The 21,554-nt window shown below is 44.6% G+C and overlaps 1 protein-coding gene and 1 pseudogene across 3 annotated transcripts in view; both read left to right on the top strand.

The window, feature by feature from the left end:
* The first annotated feature begins 1,052 nt into the window (after positions 1-1,052).
* Positions 1,053-11,617, top strand: LOC138823712 (E3 SUMO-protein ligase KIAA1586-like; annotated as a pseudogene).
* A 165-nt stretch (positions 11,618-11,782) lies between these two features.
* The window catches only part of Znf451 (zinc finger protein 451), a 57,626-nt gene continuing 47,854 nt past the window's right edge, over positions 11,783-21,554 (top strand). The window contains exons 1-3 of one of the 3 annotated variants that reach the window (XM_070017247.1): positions 11,783-11,956; positions 12,113-12,208; positions 21,073-21,153. In XM_070017247.1, the coding sequence (XP_069873348.1) occupies positions 12,113-12,208; positions 21,073-21,153 (177 nt within the window). In that variant the 5' untranslated portion in view covers positions 11,783-11,956. Of the gene's footprint in view, positions 11,957-12,112; positions 12,209-12,669; positions 12,689-21,072; positions 21,154-21,554 lie in introns of those variants that run through there. The other 2 variants (XM_070017245.1, XM_070017246.1) reach the window with 2 other exon arrangements.

Raw genomic sequence — 21,554 nt, 5'->3', positions numbered from 1 at the left:
AGTGAGTGGAGGAAAATTCTCTTCCTGCTTCAAATCATACTCCATTTTGGTTTTGTATGATTCCTTTATCCACACAGTCCATTTCCGTATTTCTGTTCTCTGACTGTGCAGGATATTCTCGATACAAAACCAGTGCAGCAAAAAGAAGTCAACAGCATTCTGATGCTCAGTTTGCAGCAGCCAGGCTCTGTATTAGACTTCTCGGTGCTGGGGCTTTGCCTAATCCTCTGAGAAAGAACACTATTCCTCTCCTGTGCTTTCTGAGCTCCACCACACAGGAGATACCTTGATGTACTCTTTGCATTTTCTGCCCACTTTTAACTGCTTTTAACAACTTGCAAACACCTTTGGCTTGTTGGCCTGCCAAGGCGGTATGTTTTGATGTTCTGTTTCTCCTTGATGCATTTTAAAACATTTTCTTAAAGGAATTCTACTTGCATATGCAGTTAGTTTCCAGTGCCTATGCTGTTAAGATTTGTGGATAGGCACGATACCCATGCAAATGTCAATTAGAAGTACCATGGCGGGGGAGCTAATAGATGTACTTATGTATTTATTTTTGCGGTCCTGGGGCTGAACTCTGGGCCTGGGCGCTGTTCCTCAGCTCTTCAGCTCAAGGCTAGCTCTATCACTTGAGCCACAGCGCCACTTCCGGATTTGAGTGGTTTACTGGAGGTGAGTCTCACGGACTCTCCTGCCCGGCTGTATCTACGTAAATATTAAAAAGCATTTTAACACCGTTGGTCATAGGCAGACCCGTACTTGGCTGCAACCTATACCCAAACGCAAAGCCAGAGGCCTAGCCCTGAAGCAGCCTGAGAGGGGCGCATGCGCTCTAGCGCAAGGTCCAAGCCAGCCCCCGCGCCAAGGCCTGGCCGGAACTACAATTCCCAGAGTCCGCTGCGGCGCGGTGGCGGGGCTCCGCGGGGCGGTCGTCTCAGGCCGCGCCTTCGCCTCAAGCAGTTTCGCGCCCGTTTCGCCCCAGGCGGGCACAGAAGTCGCGAGACGGGGCCTGGTCTCGGCCTAGGGGCGCGGGGGGAAGGAAGCGCCGGCGGCGGCCGCGGGAGCCGCGGGAGCCCGGGGCCGGAGGTGAGTAGCGGGCCCGCGTGTCCGGCGCCCGAGGCCCGCAGGGCGGCCGCGGCCTCCCCCGAGCCGAGCCCGGGCGCCGCGCGGTGCGGCCGGCGCGGCCGCCTCTTCCCGCGCGTGCGTGTCTGAGCCGGCCGCGTGTTGTGGTTCTTCCCGTAGATGACGGAGCCCGCGCGCCCGGCCGGGCCCAGGGCGGCGGCGGCGGCGGCGGAGAACGAAGACGACATCGAGTTCGTCAGTGTAAATGGCGCCCAGCGTGCGTGCGTGCGTGCGTGCGTGCGTGCGTGCTGCTCCGTGAGCGAGCGCGGCGCCTCGAGTGCTGGGGCCACGTGCGCGCGGCGCCCCCGGGCGGGGGGCGGGGCCAGGGGAGGGGCGGGGCCAGGGGAGGGGCGGGGCCAGGGGCGGGACAGCGTCCTCTAATTTGCATTGCCTTCCCGGGAGCGCGGCGCGTCGAGTCCTTGGCCAGGCGCCGTTATTTCTTGGTATAGTTCGGGTTGAGTTCCATAGCCTTTTCATCTAAATCCTGCTTTTTCAAACTTCTGCAGGATGGCTCACCGCTGCCCCGAATTATACACAGTATCTCTCGCGTGAATCTAGCCTTTCTTCATGTCCATGTATTTTTCTGTGAGTCATTCATTTCTGAGGATTCTGTGCCTCTTAGCAGGCTTTGCAGCGCTAGTAGATCACTGGCATAGCAAGCCCAAGGCCTAGAGTTCAATGGACAGTAACGATAAAAATCAGTTCTTTTTCCCTATCAGAAATCCTTTCCCCTTTCAACCAAAAACCTGCTCGCTGATTGTAAATGCTGATTTCAGTTTGCATGATTGTTACTGACTTTCAAGTTTGCCCATTTCAGTTTTAGGAACGACTGCTGAGACCTGTTCTTGATCTCGTTGATCTCGTCTGTGGTGGTGGTGTTGAAGGGGTTAACACACACTGTAGTCATGTAAGGAAATCACATTTCTGATTTTAGCTCTTTTTAAAGGTGGTAGTGTGTTGAAAGTGGTTTAAGCTGAATTACAAGAATCGATTGTTAACTTCTCTGAATATTTGTCAGCTGATTGTAAACATGAGTGATTAATATTAATAATATAAAGTATTAAAGTAATACTTAACCAGTCATTTCCTAACACGTACACATTGAAACTACTTGCATCTGCTGTTTTTATATGATAGAAATACCATAGTGCCATAAAGTGTGGGAATATTCACCTCATGCTAATCAACAAAATTCAAATCAGGACTTGATTTCTTATTGTTGGTTAGCTACACTTAAAGTGAAGGATAAAATATTAATGCAAATTCAACTTCATAGTGTGATAGGACTAACAGCTAGGCTGCATGTAGTACAAAAAATGGTGAAATTGCCTTGTAATATGTAAAAACTCATATTAGTTCAGTAAATATTTTGGTGAGTGAGTAGAATTCTAATATATATATATATATATATATATGTGTGTGTGGAAAATCTTTATTGTTTGACTTTTATTCCTTAAGGTAAATAAAGGTATTTACTACCCTTCATTGGAAGTATACTGTCTTGCAAATCATAAACCAATTATTTTATTTTATTTTATTTTTTATTTTGTGCTAGTCCTGGGCCTTGAACTCAGAGCGTAGGCACTGTGCCTGAACCTTTTTGCTCAAGGCTTATGCTGTACCACTGAGCCACAGTTCCACTTCTGGTTTTTTTGGTGATTAATTGGAGAAAGAGTCTCACAAACTCTCCTGCCCAGGCTAGATTTGAACCATGATTCTCAGATCTCAGTCTCCTGAATAGCTAGGATTACAGATGTGAGCCATGAGCACCCAGCTACAATGTGTTTTTTAACAGAATAGAATCACAATCATAACATTCATAGTCAGATTTTAAAGCATTATTGTTGGACTGTAGAATTTTATAACCTCAGTGGGTTTTTCAAGAAATACAAAATTACATTGAACTTACAGGTATAAACTGAAAATAATTTTTTTGAACATTTTAAAATTACGTAAGACAACTTTTACATTAGCCTTTTAAAATGTTATAAATTTTGCTTACATATGTAAAATTATGCAAAATGATAGGATGACTTTTAGTATATTTTAATTTTTTTTTTGCTGGTCCTGGGGCTTGAACTCAGAGCCCAGGTACTGTTCCTGAGCCTCTTTGTGCTCAAGGCTAGCACTCTACCACTTGAACCAGAGAGACACTTCAGCTTTTTCTGAGTAGTTTATTGGGGATAAATTAGCCCAGGCTGGCTTCAAACTACGATCCTCAGATCTTAGCCTCCTGAGTAGCTAGGATTACAGGCCTGAACCACTAGCTCCTGGCTGAAGAAAGTATTTTTATAGGCACAGAAAGTAAAGATAGGAACTAAAAATCACAGGATTTTTTTTTGGGTCCGGTCATGGGGCCTGAACTCTGGGCCTGGGCACTGTTCCTCAGCTCTTCAGCTCAAGGCTAGCGCTCTACCACTTGAGTCACAGCGCCACTTCCGGCTTTTTTCTTTTTGCTTATGCGGTGCTGAGGAATCGAACCCAGGGCCTCAGGCATGCAAGGCAAGCGCTCTACCACTGAGCCACCTTCCCAGCCCGAATCACAGGATTTTTTTTTTTTTTTTTTGGGTCCGGTCGTGGGTCCTGAACTCTGGGCCTGGGCACTGTCCCTCAGCTCTTCAGCCCAAGGCTAGCACTCTACCACTTGAGCCACCTTCCAAGCTCTTCTACTGTATATTTTTATTTATTTTTATTTTTATTTTTGTCAGTCATGGGGCTTGAACTCTGGGCCTGGGCGCTGTCCCTCAGCTCTTCAGCCCAAGGTGAGCACTCTTCCACTTGAGCTGCAGCGCCACTTCCGGTTTTCTGGTGGTTTATTGGAGATAAGAGTCTCATGGCCTTTCTTGCCTAGGCTGGCTTTGAATCGCAATCCTCAGATCTCAGCCTCCTGAGTAGCTAGGATTACAGGTGTGAGCCACCAGCACCCGGCTCTACTGTATAATTTTTAATACTTTTTGCAGTATAGGAAAACATTACACCTTTGTCTGATGCTAAACAGTAGGAGTACAGGAGAAAATTGGAGAAGTTGTTTAAATACATGCTACAGTGTAACAAGAATAGCAAAACATTTTGCATAATAAATGAAGATATTTAAGAATGTTATAGAAGAGAATATCAAAATCAGTATCATTATTAATGAGTTATCTCTGGTTTCAAAAAAAAAGCCTCCTCATGATTTATCTCCAGTACACAGTTCAGTCAGCCCCTGCACCTGTTACATTGTTGCTTTAAAAGAATTGGGAGTCATCCCAGCATAATGCACTTTTAGCACATTACTAGATACTTTAAATGAATGTGTATTTACAAATAAATATTTGAAAGCCAATTTAATTGCATTTTGTTCTGATGATGCTAATCTGATTCTTGGAAGAAAGTCTTGAGTAGCTACAAAATTGTTAGAAATTTTTCCTGAAATGATTGTTTGGGATGGTTTAAACCACAGATTACAATTGTCACTTGATTCAGTTCCTGAAATAAAACAAGCTAATCATTTAAAACAATTTCTGCATAGAATTTATTCTTTTTATCACTCTAAAAAACTCAGACCAAGTTTTGAGGAACTGCGGATACAGAACTTGAACTTGAAATGACAAAGCTGGGTGGGGTGAAGGGACTGGAGTGTGTGGGGGAGGGGAGGATGTAGTCTGCAAGCTGCTGCTGCTCTCTTCTGTGTCTTATTTATTTGTTATTTTTCATTCTCATTCTGGTTTAGCAAAGATATTAGCCAACATTAATTTCTTTCACAAGACCTTGCTTTAATGGTGGACATTCTTAAAGAATTGTCAGTTCTTGCCGCTGCATTACAGTCAAGAAAAGAAAGCACAAAAATTGGTTAATCCATAATAGCTTTGGAAACTTTAAAAATTGATACTGGAAAGTTTGGAACTCATGTTAAAGATTTGGTTAGACCATTTCTACTTTTGAACTCTTAAGAAGGATGATAAATAGATTGAAGTTCTAAATCTTGGACCAATTAAGAGAGAAGTGGAATAAACTTTGTTTGGCTTCCATCTTATTTTCCTATCTTCCTTTTTTTTTTTAACTCCAGGCCTGAAGGCCTGGGTGTTCTCCCTAAGTTTTTTCAGCTGGATGCTAGTGCTCTACCACTTGAGCCACAGCTATGGTTCTGGCTTTTATTTTGGTAATTAATTGTAGACAAGAGTCTCATGGACTGGCTTTGAACCTCAGTCCTCAGATCTCAGCCTCCTGAGTAGCTGAGATAACCAGTGTGAGCCTCCCCCCCCCCTTTTGTGCTGGTACTGGGGTTTAAACATAGAGCCTGGGTGCTGTCCCTGAGTATTTTTTCAAGGCTCACACTCTACCACTTGAGCCATGTCTCTACTTCCTACTTTTTGGTACTTCATTGGAGATAAGAGTCCCATAGACTCTCCCACAGTATAACCCCTGCTTTCACTGTATTTCATGTCGGTATAATTTGTGGAGGGGAAGGGGAAAAACAAGTCGTTTAAATAAGGATACAGGTGGACCTGTTGCAACAATGAGAAGTACAAGTTGTCATGTCGAAAACGAACTTTACAACTTGGGGGGGGGGGAGGATGGGAAGGGATGGGAAGGGTAAACAAAGGAGGAGGCTACAATGCTTGATAAGAAATGTACTCACTATCTTGCCCTTGTAATTGTAACCCCTCTGTACAGTATTTTCACAATTAAAAAAAAAAAAAAAAGAGTCCCATAGACTTTCCTGCCACTGGTACCAGGCTCTGGCTCGCATGCACTCTACCTCCCTCTCTCCCTCCCTCCCTCCCTCCCTCCCCCCCCTCTCTGTGGCACTTGAACCCAGGGCCTGGGCTGCTGTCCCTGAGCTCTTTTGTTTATGGCTAGCACTGGGCTCTACCACTGTCAGTCACAGCTCCACTTCTGTGTTTCTGGTGGTTAACTGGAGATAAGAGTGATGGAAAGCTAGGGGGTGGTGTCTCATGCCTGTACTCTTAGCTATTTAGGAGGCTGAGATCTTAGGATCATAGTTTGGAGCCAGCCTGTTCAGGAATGCCCCTGAGACTTTTTTTGGGGGGTCCGGTTGTGAGGCCTGAACTCTGGGCCTGGGTGCTGTCCCTCAGCTCTTCAGCTCAAGGCTAGCACTCTACCACTTGAGCCATAGCGCCACTCCCGGCTTTTTTCTTTTTTGCTTATGTGGTGCTGGGGAATTGAACCCAGGGTCTCAGGCATGCAAGGCAAGCGCTCTACCACTGAGCCACCTTCCCAGCCCACCCCTGAGACTTTTTATCTCCAATAAACTACTCAGAAAAAGCCAGAGTGTCTCTGTGGTTGAAGTGGTAGAGAGCTTCCTTTGAGCACAAAGAGGCTCAGGGACAGCACTCAGGGCTTGAGTTCAAGCTCCAGAACTAGCAAAAAAAAAAAGTCTCAAAAACAAAAGTGAACTAAGAGACCCACCCTCCATTTTATGCCACTCAGCAGCAGGCTTTCAACAATGTACAAACCACACATATGCAAACCTTGGGCACAGCATTCTGAGGTTCTGTGGAAGGTTTGGTGCCAGACTGAGCTACATAACAAGTCCAGACTGTCTCCAAAAAGAAAAAAAAAAATCTTAACAGAAAAAGGCCAACTGAACTGGTGGAAATGCAGAAGCAGCTGCTGTTGGAACCATGGAAAAAGAAAAAGAAACTCCAAGAAGGCATGTCGAATGTCCTGACCATTGACAATCACAGCTCGCTGTGGCAGGAAACACACACAGGCTATAAAGGAAAACAGTATCCAACAAATGCAAAATGAATGTTATGTTACCTTTCAAAGGTCCAAAAAGCAGCTCAGGCACTGTATCCCATAAATAGGAGCAAAAGTGGAAAAAAAGTAGTCACCTGACCCCAGAATTAGCAAAGAATTTTAAAAGGATCTGGGCTTTTAAGAGAACTCATTTTAGTTAGATACATGGTGAATGTTAGGTAAATTAAATTGGCAGACAAGGAAAGAGCAGCTCCTGGTATTCAGGCCAGGGAAAGGTTTTATTTGCTGGTCGATTTGGAAGCCCACACAGTGCAGGAATAAAAAAAAGGGTCGGAAGATGTAGATATGACCTCCTGGAGGGGGGTGGTGACTGTCTCCAAGTATGTTGGTTGCCTAGGTGACACAGGCACTGGGCAGAGACTTAACCAAGAGGAGGGAGGAGTCTACCCCGCCTTCCCAGGGTGGACCTTACAGTACAGTATGTCTTAATTGTAGGAATTGTGAGAAAAATTGTTAGTCAAACCTAGTATTTTATTAAAAAGTGTAATTCAAGCCACCAGCTGCTTGTGGAATATGGATCTAACATCAAAGATTGTTTCAAAATCTGAAATACTGCAAATAGCATTAAGACAAATTATATAATCTAAGGGACATCACCCACCCAATAACTTAATATATTGTATCTCATGGAACTTAAAAATTAGGAGGTAATTTAAATTTATGTCCTAAAGGATCAAACTTGTGCCCTATTAAAAAAATTTTTGTAAGTCAGGGCTGGGAATGTGGCTTTGTGGTAGAATGCTTGCCTTGTGTGCATGAGACCCTGGGTTCAATTCCTCAGCACCACATAAGCAAAAAGAAAAAAGCCGGAAGTGGTGCTGTGGCCCAAGTGGTAGAGCGCTCGCATTGAGCTGAAGAGCTGAGGGACAGTGCCCAGGCCCAGAGTTCAAGCCCCACAACCAACAACAACAACAAAAAATTTAAGTCATAAAAGTTTCAGGTAGATGGAAAAAAAAATACTTTCTTCCACAATAAATGGCAATTGGGCTACATGAAGCCAAAAGTCAGATTTTCTTGGAGTTTTAAAGCAAGTCTGATGGCTGGGGACATTGCTCCATGGTCGAATGTTTGTCTTCTATACCACACACAGTCTCATGTTGTATAATAGTTTGAAAATAGTTGTGCTCATTTGTTTTCTTGTAACTGCTTCTGCTACAAATTTTATGGCTCATTATATAAGTGCCAACAGTGAATCAACACAACTTTAGAAGGGTATTGAAAGAATTAAGAAAATAAATTCAGTGATCTTTGCATATTTTGCTTCTGTAATTGCAGAAGAGCTCAGTAAGTCTTAATATATTTTAACTCCATGGTGGTTTTTTTGGTGGTTGTTTCCTCCTCCTCTTCCTCCTCTCCCTCCCTCCTCCTCCTCTCCCCTCTTCTTCCTCCTCCCTCTCCCCCTCCTCCTCCTCCCCTTCCCTTTCTTCCTTCCCCCCTCCTTCCCCCCTCCCCCCCTTCTCCCATGTAGTTTAGGCTGGCCTTGAACTCAATTCACCATGCCTAGCTCTCCAGGATTTTCTTACAACAGAAATGCTAGTGAAATACTGAAGACAAAAAAGTAGATGAAGCCAGGCACCCCTGGCTCACGCCTGTAATCCTAGCTACTCAGGAGGCTGAGGTCTGAGGTTCCAGGTTCAAAGCCAGCCCAGGCAGGATAGTCCTTGAGACTCTTTTTTTTTTTGGGTCCAGTCATGGGGCCTGAATGCTGTCCCTCAGCTCTTCAGCTCAAGGCTAGCGCTCTACCACTTGAGCCACAGCACCACTTCCGGCTTTTTTCTTTTTGCTTATGTGGTGCTGAGGAATCGAATCCAGGGCCTCAGGCATGCAAGTCAAGCGCTCTACCACTGAGCCACCTTGCAAGCCCAGTCCTTGAGACTCTTATCTCCAGTAACCCACTAGAAAACCAGAAGTGGTGCTATAGATCCAGCAGTAGAGCACTGGCTATGAACTGAAGAGCGCAGGGACAGCACCCAAGCCCAGAGTGATCATAATTTGAAGTCAGCCTAGGCAGGAAAGTCTGAAAACCTTGTCTCCAATTAACCAACCCCCCCAAAAAAAACAAACCACTTCCAGAAGCAGAGCTGTAGTTGAAGTGGTAGTGTCATCTTTGAGCAAAAAAAGCCCAGGGCTAGCTCCCAGGCCTTGAATTCAAGCCTAAATACTGGAGTCCAAAAACAAAACAAAGCAAAAACTTAAGTACCCCTTCCTTTTGGATATTACATTACCCTCTCATCCTCACATCTCTGAAGCACTAAGCAACCACTGATCTTTCTGTCTGTAGGTTTTACTGATCTACACATTTAAAATGGTTGACCTTATATAATAGATAGTAATTTGTAGCTTTTTCAAGGTTTCATTATGTTGTATTATACATGCACCCTTTTTCTGGTCGAGTAATATTTTATTGTGTATGGATTCATAGGTTTTAATTTTCATTACTTGGCTATTATGAGTAATGCTGTAGTTAGCATTCAGGAACAAGTTTTGGACAAATGCTTTCATATATTTTCTTTTCTTTTCTTTTTTCCAGTCATGGTGCCTGTACTCTGGGCCTGGGTGCTGTCCCTCAGCTCTTCAGCTCAAGGCTAGTGCTCTACCACTTGAGCCACAGCGCCACTTCTGGCTTTTTTCTTTTTGCTTATGTGGTGCTGAGGAATCGAACCCAGGGCCTCATGCGTGCAAGGCAAGCACTCTACCACTGAGCCACCTTCCCAGTCCCTTTCCTATATTTTGGGTATCTTGGAGTAGAATTTCTGGGTCATGGGGCTGGGAAGGTGGCTCAGTGGTAGAGCGCTTGCCTTGCATGCATGAGGCCCTGGGTTTGATTCCTTAGCACCACATAAGCAAAAAGAAAAAAGCCAGAAGTGGCGCTGTGGCTCAAGTGGTAGAGCACTAGCCTTGAGCTGAAGAGCTGAGGGACAGCGCCCAGGCCCAGAGTTCAGGCCCCATGACCGACCCCCCCCCCCAAAAAAAAAAAAGAATTTCTGGGTCATATGTTGACTCTGTGCTTAATCATCTGAGGAATTGCACAACTGCCTTTACCACTACCAGGATGCAGAAGGTTACTATTTTTCTACCTTAAAAAAGAAAAATCCTACCTCTTTCTATGGAGAGGAAGTGGTATTTCACCAAGGTAATTCCATTGTAATTCATGTGTTTATTGACTATTATTTCAGAATCGATTTGATTTTTAATTTTAATTTTATTTTTGCTGTGTTTTGGTGCTCTGTGTTCCTATGTTTTAGCTTAGGAGTTTTGTAGTTCCAGCTCTTTTATTTGGGTCTTGATATTTTTTGGATGTAGTGTGATGATAGTGTCCACCTTTTGCAAGTGGCTCACTCTTGTTCAAAAGACTATTCTTGAGCCAGGCAAGGCAACACACACCTGTAAATGCAGCACACGGTTTGCTTAGGCATGTGGATAGCACATTAAATGCTAGCTCTGCCTATACAGTAAGTTAGTATGTTAAAAAAAAAAAAGACGATGGAATGGTCTGGAAACTTGGGTTGAAAGTGAGTTGATTACATATGTATGGATTCTCAGCCATATTCTGTTGATGTTTGTCTGTCCTTGTATGCGAGTACCACATGACATATCTTGATCAGTTTTGCTTGGCAACCATTTTCCCCCCCAGTACTGACTTTTGACTAGGGCTTTGTGCATGTTAAGCAAGTACTCTACCAATGAGCCATACCTCCAGCCTTTTTTTGGTCATGTTATTGAGATAGGGAAAAATAGGGTTTTGCTTTGGTCTGGGTTTATTCCTGAGTCTCAATCCTATTTCAGACTTACCATACCTGTGACTATAGAGTGCTACCATCCCTAGCTCCTTTACACTGAGATGAGTCTTGTGGACTTTGCTCACCTTCCCACATCTCTGGGATGACTGGCTATCATTCTCAGCTATTGGTTGTCAAACGATGGGCCTCCTGTATTCCGTCTCCTCAATAGTTACAATTACAGGTAAGAGCTGTGTTTAGTTTACAAGTTCTAAAACTGCTCAGTCCTCACTTTTTCAAGGTTGTTTTGGCTATTCGTGTCCATCCACTAGTCAGTAGATTTTTGCAAAAATGAAACCTTAGATGTCTGGTTTTGCCAGTCTGTATAGAAAACTACTGTCTTATTGCCTATGTCTGTAGTAATTATGGATTAATAGTGTTTTCTGAATCTTTATCATTTAAGGTCTTGTTGCTTTCCTACCTAGGAGGTCTCAAACCAGTTAACAGGTAACAACCTTTTGTCTTTTTGGGGTAAGACACTATTCTGCGAAAATCCTAACTTGCACAGCTGAGTTTGCTGAGATGCGTTGTGTAGACTGGAGTGTGTATGTGGACTGAAAAACGGGCATACGTGAGAATCTCTAGGACACGTGCATTTGAGGGACTCTGGCCTAGGGGCTGGTGACAGGCTTCCGTCCGCTGGGAGGACACGGCGACTGGGATGGAGCGAGCCTGGCCCACTCCTCAGCAGCAAGCAAACGACAGAGCCAGACCCGCGGGGCGCGGGCGCGGCTGGCCTCCGCCCGAGGGCATTGTTCCCTGGCTCCGCGTCACGCTCGGCCCCGCTCCCCCGTCGCGGCCGGGAAGGATCGGGCACAGCCGGCAACGCTGCCGGCCTCGGGCGCCAGGCCGCGATGGAGGCGGGCCGCACGCCCGGTGGAGGCGGCGTCCACGGGGCTCGGAGCCGGACTCCGGGGCCACCGCACCGAGTCCAGACCCCTCCTTGAGCTGCTCATCTTGCTGCCCCGAATGCAACTGGATCCATGCGGCCCGCGCTCCGCCGGAAGCTCGCGTCCGCGCCCTTGGGCCCCGCCCCGCCCCCGCCACTCGGGCGGGAACTACAGTTCCCAGAGTTCTCGGCGGCGCGAGGGCGTGCCGGGGCGCAGGGAGTGACGGGAATCAGCGGCAGGCCGGCTGGCTTCGCCGAGCAGTGTGGAGGTTCCGGCTCCGGCCGCCTGAGGCGGCGGCGGCGGCGGCGGCGGCGGCGGCGCTCGCGCAGGAGCGGGGCGCGGCGGGAAGGAAGCGCTGGCGGCGGCCGCGGGAGCCGCGGGAGCCCGGGGCCGGAGGTGAGTAGCGGGCCCGCGTGTCCGGCGCCCGAGGCCCGCAGGGCGGCCGCGGCCTCCCCCGAGCCGAGCCCGGGCGCCGCGCGGTGCGGCCGGCGCGGTCGCGTCTTCCCGCGCGTGCGTGTCTGAGCCGGCCGCGTGTTGTGGTTCTTCCCGTAGATGACGGAGCCCGCGCGCCCGGCCGGGCCCAGGGCGGCGGCGGCGGCGGCGGCGGCGGCGGACGAGGAGAACGAAGACGACATCGAGTTCGTCAGTGTAAGTGTCGCCCAGCGTGCGTGCGTGCGTGCGTGCGTGCGTGCTGCTCCGTGAGCGGGCGCGGCGCCTCGAGTGCCGGGGCCACGTGCGCGCGGCGCCCCCGGGCGGGGGGCGGGCTCTCCCCGCGGGCCGGCCCGGCGGCCCCCGGCCTCCACCGACCGCCCGGGCCCAAGGACGGCGCCTCCTGCCCCGACCCCGCTGACAGGCCTGTGGTCGCCGCTCGGGAACGAGGCCGGAGGTCTTCCGCACGAAGACACCGGGCTGATCCGCCGGGGCTGTGGTGAGGAGGCCCCGTGGGCCGGCAGGAAGGCTCGCTGGGAGCGCCCCGGCGCCCCCGACGCGAGGCGCGTGGCCGAGGGGCCTCGCCCGTCCCCGCGATCGCGGGGCTCCCGCGTAGTGCCGCCGGCGCTCATCATGGAGAGCCTGCCAGCCGGGAGCCCTGCCCGAGCTCCTGCCTTGGGCCCAGGAAGTTTCGGGCAGGTAGATTCCTGCCCCCCCTCCCCCGCCCCCGGATTTACCGCGTCAAATCCAGGGTCAGCCAAGAGGTTTCATTTGGGGTGTGTAAACACACTTGATAAAACACTGATTGGGGAGAAAAGCCGTGTAGTGTAATTTGGATGATACTCACATGTACTTGTTTCCATGTTGTCTGTGCTTGGTGTTTGTGCAGTCCTGTAGTTGCAGTTTGGTGCCACAGTGTTAGGAGGGTTGTTTTTTTTTTTTCCCAAGCACCAGTCTGATAGGAATTTGTGGATGTTGGCCATCTAATGTAAAAGTTGAAGCAACAGCCTTCAAAGAATTGGATGTGACTACATGACTAATGAGTATGTTTTCTTCCTAGGGCTAATACACATTTACTTTGAGATTTGGGGCTACGGGTAGAGAAATAACCCTGTACTGTAGACCAGTACCCTCCTCCTTGATTGTGTGTCACTGTTCGGTAGTAGCTTTCCATGACTGATGAAGACTCTGAGGTTCTCCCGACTTATTTATGCAGAGTCGTCATCTTGATGTTTATGGGAATAAAAGTAGAAGTAACACTTTTTGAACTATGTCATTTTGAGAAATTTTGTAAAAATAAGAATTAAGAATTTCTTCACAGCTTGTTATTGTTTAGTACAATTTATTGTGCTCGTTTAAAAGTCTTGTAGTTTCAATTTTATTTTCTCAGTCGTGGGGCTTGAACTCTGGGCCTAAGCTCTGTCCTTGAGCTCTTCAACTCAAGGCAAGTGCTCTACCACTTGAGTCACAGCGCCACTTCCGGGTTTTTTTCTGGTGGTTTATTGGAGATAAGAGCCTCATGAATTTTCCTGCCTGGGCTGGCTTTGAACTGCAATCCTCAGATCTCAGCCTCCTGAGTAGCTAGGATTACAGGCATGAGCCACCAGTGACCAATACAAATCACTTTGTATCGAGAATAAAGATACAATGTACAGTGTATTTTATGTTCAGCTTGATAAAATATTTTATCCCTTTTCAGAGAAAGGTGCAATGGTTTAACAATCCTCATTGAAAATCAATTGCCTGTTTTAAGTGTAATCAAACAGGAAGCCTATGAAAAACTTCACCATGAGTTGAAATGATACAACTTATGATACTATTTGCTTAATTTTAAATACAATCTGAAATAGAGCACAATGAAGGCCATGATAGGGGGATTGTGATTTTGAGGTCAGCTCAGCCTGTGTAGGGTATTCTGGGCCTGCCTGCTTACATCATGAGATCTTAAAAAGCCCAAACAAAAAACAACAAAAAATCCAGTCGTAAAGAGAATCTTGCATTCTGCAACACAATCCCATTATTTTACTCTGGAGGTAATTGCTTCTCCAGTAGAGGTGAAAGAGTTTTTCAGATTAAAGCACATTATGATGTCACTATTAATTTACAATGTTGCAGAATGAAACAATGAAATTTGGGTTTTGTAGCACTTTATATGGTAGCACAATAAAATTTTTGTGTTTGGCAAACTATAGAACCTGAAGCCAAAGACAGTATGCTAAAAGATAGGAGACACATAAATATAAAGATACAAAAATGAGCACTTTATATTTTATGAGGTAGAAAAGTGTACAATTGGAAGTGGCTCTGTGGTTCAAGTGGTAGAGCCCTAGCCTTGAGCTGAAGAGCTCAGGGACAGCACCAGGGTCAAGAGTTCAAGCCATGACCAACAACAACAAAAAAGAAAAGAAAAATGTACAATTCATATATGTCTTTGATTTGTACATGGGCAGGGCCCAAATCAATAAACAGAATGTAACCATAACAATTTTGTTTAAAAATTGAGAGCATTGCTCGTATTTTCCAAGTAATCTGCCTTTTAGCCATGTTTCTATCTTTGAGACTCATCTTTTACCAGATTTGCCAGATTTACAAAATCTTAGCAATAATATATTCTTAGCAATAGCTAATAGCTGTTGAAGGGATTATTCAGTGTCACTGTCATATAAAGGTATAAAGGTAAGAGGTATAAAAACAATGGAGGGGGGCTGGGAAGGTGGCTCAGTGGTAGAGCGCTTGCCTTGCATGCTCGAGGCCCTGGGTTCGATTCCTCAGCACCACATAAGCAAAAAGAAAAAAGTCGGAAGTGGTGCTGTGGCTCAAGTGGTAGAGCGCTAGCCTTGAGCTGAAGAGCTGAGGGACAGCGCCCAGGCCCAGAGTTCAGGTCTCACGACCGGACCCAAAAAAAACAAAACAAAACAAAACAAACAATGGAGGGAACTGGGCACTGGTGGCTCACACCTGTAATCTTAGCTATCCAGGAGGCTAAGAACTAAGGATCACAGTTCAAGTCAGCTCAAGCAGGCTTAGGCAGGAAAGTGCCTGAGACTCTTAATCTCCAATTAAGCACCAAAAAAGCCATTAATGGAGTTGTGGCTGAAGTGGTAGAGTGCTGACCTTGAGCAGAAAGCTCAGGGACAATGTCCAGGCCATGAGTTCAAGCCCCAGGACTGGCACCAAAAAAAATCCCTCAAATCTGTGGGGGATCCTGTCATAACAGCACAGGAAATGTAGCTTAAAGCCATTATGTAGTATAATACAGAATTAGTGAAAATATAGGAAAGTCAAGGAAATCAGGATATAATTGCATAATATAGGAAGTGAGTGTCTTTTGCACTCATGCTCAGCTATTTGTACACAGTTGGTACACTGCCTCTTATGCCATGCCTTCTTGGGCCAGTCCTTTCCAGCATATTTGTGCTTTATGGGAGGTGGAGTTGCTAGGACTTTTCTGCCCAGGCTGGCCTCACCTGTGAGTAGGTTGGATTGCATATGTGAGTCATTGTCATCTAGTCCGGATGTTCTTTCATGAAAACAGTACATAGTTCTTTTTTTTTTTTTTGGTCTGAGACCTAGACTGGAGCTCAGTATCTGACACTTTCACTCATTGGCTGGTGCTCTACCACCTGAGCCATATTCCACCACCATTGTTGTTTCCACCCCCATTGTTTAAGAAAGGACTTAACACCTTACAGTTGATCAACTTTGGCACAGGTTAAGTAGTTATTTATATGTTTAAAAGAATTTTTGAGTAGAATAAAAAAGGTCTGAAATAGGGAACAATTACTTGTAGTTCAGGAGGATGAGAGGTTTTTATTTTTAAATTTTCTCTTAGTTTTTAAAGTAGAAGAGGGGAGATGGGCCAGATCACACAAATCTTTGTGTGTTGGACTAAATTTTAATCATAGAGTTGGGAGCTGCTTGAAAGCATTTTTTTTTTTTTTTTTTTTTTTTTTTGTTGGCCGTGGGGCTTGAACTCTGGGCCTGGGCGCTGTCCCTAAGCTCTTCAGCTCAAGGCGAGCACTCTACCACTTGAGCTACAGCGCCACTTCTGGTTTTCTGGTGGTTTATTGGAGATAGGAGTCTCACGGTCTCTCCTGCCCGTGCTGGCTTTGAACCGCGATCCTCAGATCTCAGCCTCCTGAGTAGCTAGGATTACAGGCGTGAGCCACCAGCGCCCGGCTGAAAGCTTTTGATCTGAACATTACTGCAGAAATAAAATATAACTCTAACTTTATCATATGGGATACTGAGAGAACCCTTCATGAATTATTTTCAGTTTTAGGTTATTTTTGAAATTTATTCTCAAATTCATATTTACTTTTATCTTTGAAGTAAATCACTTTTTTGGATGACCGCTTTAAATATATCTATTTTTAAATAGAAAATTGGTGTTTTGTTTTTGAAAATCAATTCCTAATTACAGAATGGAGGCTATTTTTTTTTTTCTTCAGTTATGGGGCTTGAACTCTGGGCCTGGGTGCTGTCCCTCAGCTCTTCAGCTCAAGGCAAGTGCTCTACCACTTGACCCACAGTGCCACTTCTAGTTTTCTGGTGGTTTATTGGAGATAAGAGTCTGATTGACTTTCTTGCCCAGGCTGGCTTTGAACCGTGATCCTCAGATCTCAGTCTTCTGAGTAGCTAGGATTACAGGAGTGAGCCACAGGTGCCTAGCAGGAATGGAAGCTTTTTATTTCCTTACAAGTATTCATCTATATTCCTAAAATCTTGTCACGCTCCTGCATGCGTTTATTTTTTTAAAATAAATTTTGTATTGTTAAAATTCTGTGCAGAGGGGTTACAATTACATGAGCAAGGTAATGAGTACATTTCTTATCAAGCATTGTTGCCTCCTCCTCTGTTTTCCTCTACCATCCCCTGCATGCATTTATATGACTAAAAAATCCTTTTTTTTTTGTTATCAATACAAAAACATGAAAATGATGTATTAGTTGGTAGCATGATTTCACAAAAAATACCATGGGCCACATACACTTGTACTTGCTAAAGATATAAGTAGTAATCATAACTTTTTCTTGATACTTGTATTATACACATTACTTCTTGGGAAGTAATTTTGGTTCATGTTATGAAATATTCAGAAGTGGGGAATATCCTTTTTCTCCTACTCTGTTGTCCCAGAAACTTAGGGATTTAAAAATAGGATTTATACTTTGAAGTACTTCAGAATTACAGTGGCTACATAGCCAATAACGAGTTGAGAGAATCAGGTATATTTCATTCAGTTTAAATCATTTGTGTAATGGGGTAATAATAGTAGTAGTGATCTTAAAAATAGTAATAACATTTGTTTGTAAAGCAGTTATAGAGGTTGGAGGATATACAATGCATGAAAAACTTGCACAGTGCCTGACCTAATAAAGTAACTGCTACTGAGTAATAAGTGAAGTATGAAATGTTCTGATTCCTAAAGTTGGTTGTGGTGGCAGTTCTGTATCTGCACAGTCAGCTAAAGAGCACTGGGTTTTTAGGTAGGCTATCTTTTCCCTCAGGGTACTTGTCTGTCTTTATTTTTCCATTTTCTGCTTGTCTCTTTGGCAGCCTCTTCCTCTTACCCTGTTACTCTGCCACTTGTATATGATAACTATATGTCATCAATAAATAATAACTTGATTTTTTTTCTGTTTTGGATTTTTTAATCTTTGATTTTTAAAAGTTCTTTTGTCTTAACCACTGATTCATATGAAATTGTCATTTTGTGGTTCATAAATGGTCACATCACTGTACCTGGTTCATTCTGTTAGTGAATTCCTGTCAGTCTTTGTCATCTTTTTACTTTTTGCCTTTCCACTATTTCTAAAGGTAGTTCTTTAAGTGTTGTTAATTAATTAATTTTGTGTGTTGGTCATGGGCTTGAACTCTGGGCCTGAGCCCTGTCCCTCAGCTCTTCAGCTCAAGGCTAGCGCTCTACTAATTGAGCCACAGCACCACTTCCAGTTTTTTGGTGGGTAATTGGCAATAAAGTCTCACAGATTTTCCTGCCCAGGCTGGCTTTGAACCATGATCCTCAGATCTCAGCCTCCTGTGTAGCTAGGATTATAGGCGTGAGCCACCAGCGCCTGGCTTAATTTTTTTAAGATGAAGGAAATAAGACCATGTCTTTGATTATGCTAGATAGTGCTCTACCACTGAACTACATCCTCAGCTCTCTGCAAGTGCTTTTGTGTGTGTGTGTGTGTGTGTGTGTGTGTGTGTGTGTGTGTGTGTGTGTGTGTGTGTGTGTGTGTGTGTGTGTGTGTGTGTGTGTGTGTGTGTGTGTGTGTGTGTGTGTGTTGTGGGGGCAGGGGGTGTGATACTACTTGAGCTCTGTCTCCGGTGTTCGGTGTTCAGCTACTTTTTTTTTTTTCTTTTTGGTCGGTTGTGGGGCCTGAACTCTGGGCTTGGGCGCTGCCCCTCAGCTCTTCAGCTCAAGGTTAATGCTACCACTTGAACCACAGTGCCACTTCCGGCTTTTTCTGCTTTTGTAGTGCTGAGGAATGGAACCTAGGGCCTCATGCATGCAAGGCCAACATTCTACCACTGAGCAAGGTTCCCAGCCCCTCAGCTACTTTTTAATACAATTTGTAACTTTTTTGTTTTTTTTTAAAATCATTCTTCCCCTTGTGTTTTGCTTCTTTGTTGAGATAGGATCTGTATGGGGCCCAGGCTCCTGCCTCTTGAGCTACTTAAGTTCTGGGTGATAAGTGTATGCCACCATGAATAGCTTCCCTACACGTACTACTCTGTGTTTGCAGAAATTCTGCCTTTTTCTCTCTCTTTTTGGTCATTTGAGGTCTTTCTTAGTTTACTCTTTCAGTGATAGTATAATAAGCTCCTAAAATCTGTGTTTGGTGATAGGTACCTGTAATGCCCATTATCCCAGTATTGGGGAAACTGGAGCAGGAGGGTAACAATTGTTTCTAAAATCATTTTTTGAGAACAAGATCTTGCTATGTAGTTTATGTTGATCTCCAGCCAATCCTGCTGCCTTTGTCTTCTATCTGCTAGGATTATAGGTGTAAACCCCTTCCTCCCTAGATTTCTCTCAAAGGAATTATCTTTACTGATGATCTTTTCTGTTAATCTTGCCTTGTTAATCTTTTCCATTGTCTTTTCTGTTCCTAGGTTTCTGTTCAGTGTAGGGCTTCTGTGCTCCCTACCTTCTTTAGGGTTGCTCTCTAAAGATGCATTCAGAAATGTCTGATTGCCAGATTCTTGCTGCAGTCTTCTTGGTATCCAGTGCATTAGTTCACATTTTACCCTCACAACTTCATGTGACAGCATGTTGCAGTTTAATTGTGTAGTTTGGTCCTCTTCTCACACCTAAGTTCCTTCTAGGAGTGTTCCTAGCCCCACATTGCAGGCCTGCATTTCCAGCTGTGTTCTCGATACCTGTGTGTACTGTTGTGCTCAACCCATTATGTCCAGAAAAACCTCAGCATTCCAAATTTAACCCAATGGCATTAGTATTCTTCTAGTTACTGAAATTGAAATCTCTAACCCTTGAAGAACCTGTCGTTTCCCCCCCACCCCACCCCCTTAACCATATTTTCTTATATACTCACTACCTCACTCTTTTTGGGGGGATAGGGGGTTGTGGGTCTGGAAACTCAGCTCCACTGCTCATTTTCTGGTTGTTAATTGGAGATAATAGTCTCATAGACTTTCCTGCTTTGGCTAGCTTTGAACTACGATCCTCAGATCTCAGCCTCTTGAATGAGTAGCTTGGATTACAAGCATGAGCCATTAATGCCTAGCTAGTGCCTTACTCTTTACCATCACCACTGTCAGCTCTGATTAGCATTCCTATGCCTCAGCTCAGTGTTATTCACACCTTAATATTATTTATTGAGCCCTCCACCATATTTTTACTTTTTCTAAGACAGGATCTTGTTACATAGTCTAGGCTGATCTAGAACTTGTGCCTCAACCTACTGAGTGCTGGGATTATAGGCATGTACCACTACTCTTAGCCTTTATTCCCTTTTGCCTGTAGAGAAAAAAAGGCTTTTCTCCCTGGTGTTTAAGGGTCAAAGGTCTGAAGAAGTTATTATGAGTGGAAAGTTTAGAGAATAATTCAGCCTTGATGTTCTACTCTAGGAGGTATGATATGAAACTAAGCGCTCAAAGATTTCCATGTTTCTGCTGGGTCCAAGTGGCTCATACCTACTCAGATTGTTCCAATCTAGAGAATGGTGATTCAGGGTTAGCCGGGGCAGAAAAGTTTGCAGGACTCTATCTCTAAAATAACCATCAAAAAGTTGAGCTAGAGGCATGCCTTATGTGGTAGAATGCCAGATGAGTAAGCAAATTGAGCAAGCTTGAGGCCCTGTGTTCAAGCCCATGTGGCACCAACAAAGAAAAACCTTCTTTCCCTTCTCTCCCTTCTCTCCCTTCTCTCCCTTCTCTCCCTTCTTTCATTTCTCTTCTTTCCGTTCCCTTCCCCCTCTCCTTCTTTCTTCCACTTTGCATGTGATAGAGAAGTGCTCTACCACTGAGCTAGACATATCACTAGCTAGTGATCACTAAAATATATTAACAACAGACTGCTTATACTTATTCCTGAAAAGCATCAAATCTGTTTTCTGCCCTGGAACTTGCTATGTGGCCTTGCCTGTCTTCAAACTTACCGTGTTGCTTTAATTTCTTTGGTGCTGGGATTATAGACAGGCCACCATGCCCAGCCTTTTCATTTTTTATGTATTCTGAATTATTTTCTTCACCCTTTTTTCTTATTTTCTGCTTCCTTAAGGCTTCTTCAGAGCTAATCCCAACAAACAAACTTCCCTACTACAGAAAGTTTTTACTTTTTTTTTTTTTTTTTTAATTTTTTTGGCCAGTCTGGATAAACTCAGGTCTTGGGCACTGTCCTTATTCTTCTTTTGTTCAAGGCTAGCACTCTATCACTTGAGCCACAGTGCCACTTCTGGCTTTTTCTGTTCATGTGGTATTGGGGAATCAAACCCAGGGCTTCATGCATGCTAGGCAAGCACTCTATCCCTAAGCCACATTCCCAGCCTTCAGAAAGTTAAATATTACTTTGATTTGAATTTTTGTTCTTGACTTGTAAATTTGCTCAATTACAGGAAGGACCATTAAGACCAGTTCTTGAATACATTGATCTGGTCAGTAGTGATGATGAAGAGCCAAGCACCTCTCGTAGTGATGTAAGTACATGGTATTTAATTTGTACATTCTCATTGTATATGTTAAGAGGCATTTTCCAAATTGAGTTAACAAATCACCTATGTGTGTTATATTTCTGTTAGAAATAGATCATAATAGGTAATCCATCTGTTTCCAGTTTTGTTTCTCTACTTTCAGTTGAGAGTGTGGAAAGATAAAATGACTAGAAAGTTCTGATCCTGATGTAAAAGGGAAATATAATAAAAACTGCAAGTTTTCTTTTTTTTGGGGGGGGGTTGGTTGTGGGGCTTGAACTGCAAGTTTTTGTTTTTTAATTAGATACCTTTCTTCTTTCTTTAACTCTCGTCTCTTTAGATTTAGACCCTTTCCTTCTGTAATTATGTGGCAACAGAAAATTTGTTTTATCTTAGAGGAAAAGATG

The sequence above is a fragment of the Dipodomys merriami genome, unplaced genomic scaffold (assembly GCF_024711535.1).
Source record: "Dipodomys merriami isolate MVZ:Mamm:240054 unplaced genomic scaffold, mDipMer1.0.p SCAF_122, whole genome shotgun sequence".
In the NCBI taxonomy this organism is placed as follows: domain Eukaryota; kingdom Metazoa; phylum Chordata; class Mammalia; order Rodentia; family Heteromyidae; genus Dipodomys; species Dipodomys merriami.
The sequence above is the reverse complement of the archived record's forward strand: the minus strand, read 5'-3'. Positions and strand labels throughout refer to the sequence as shown.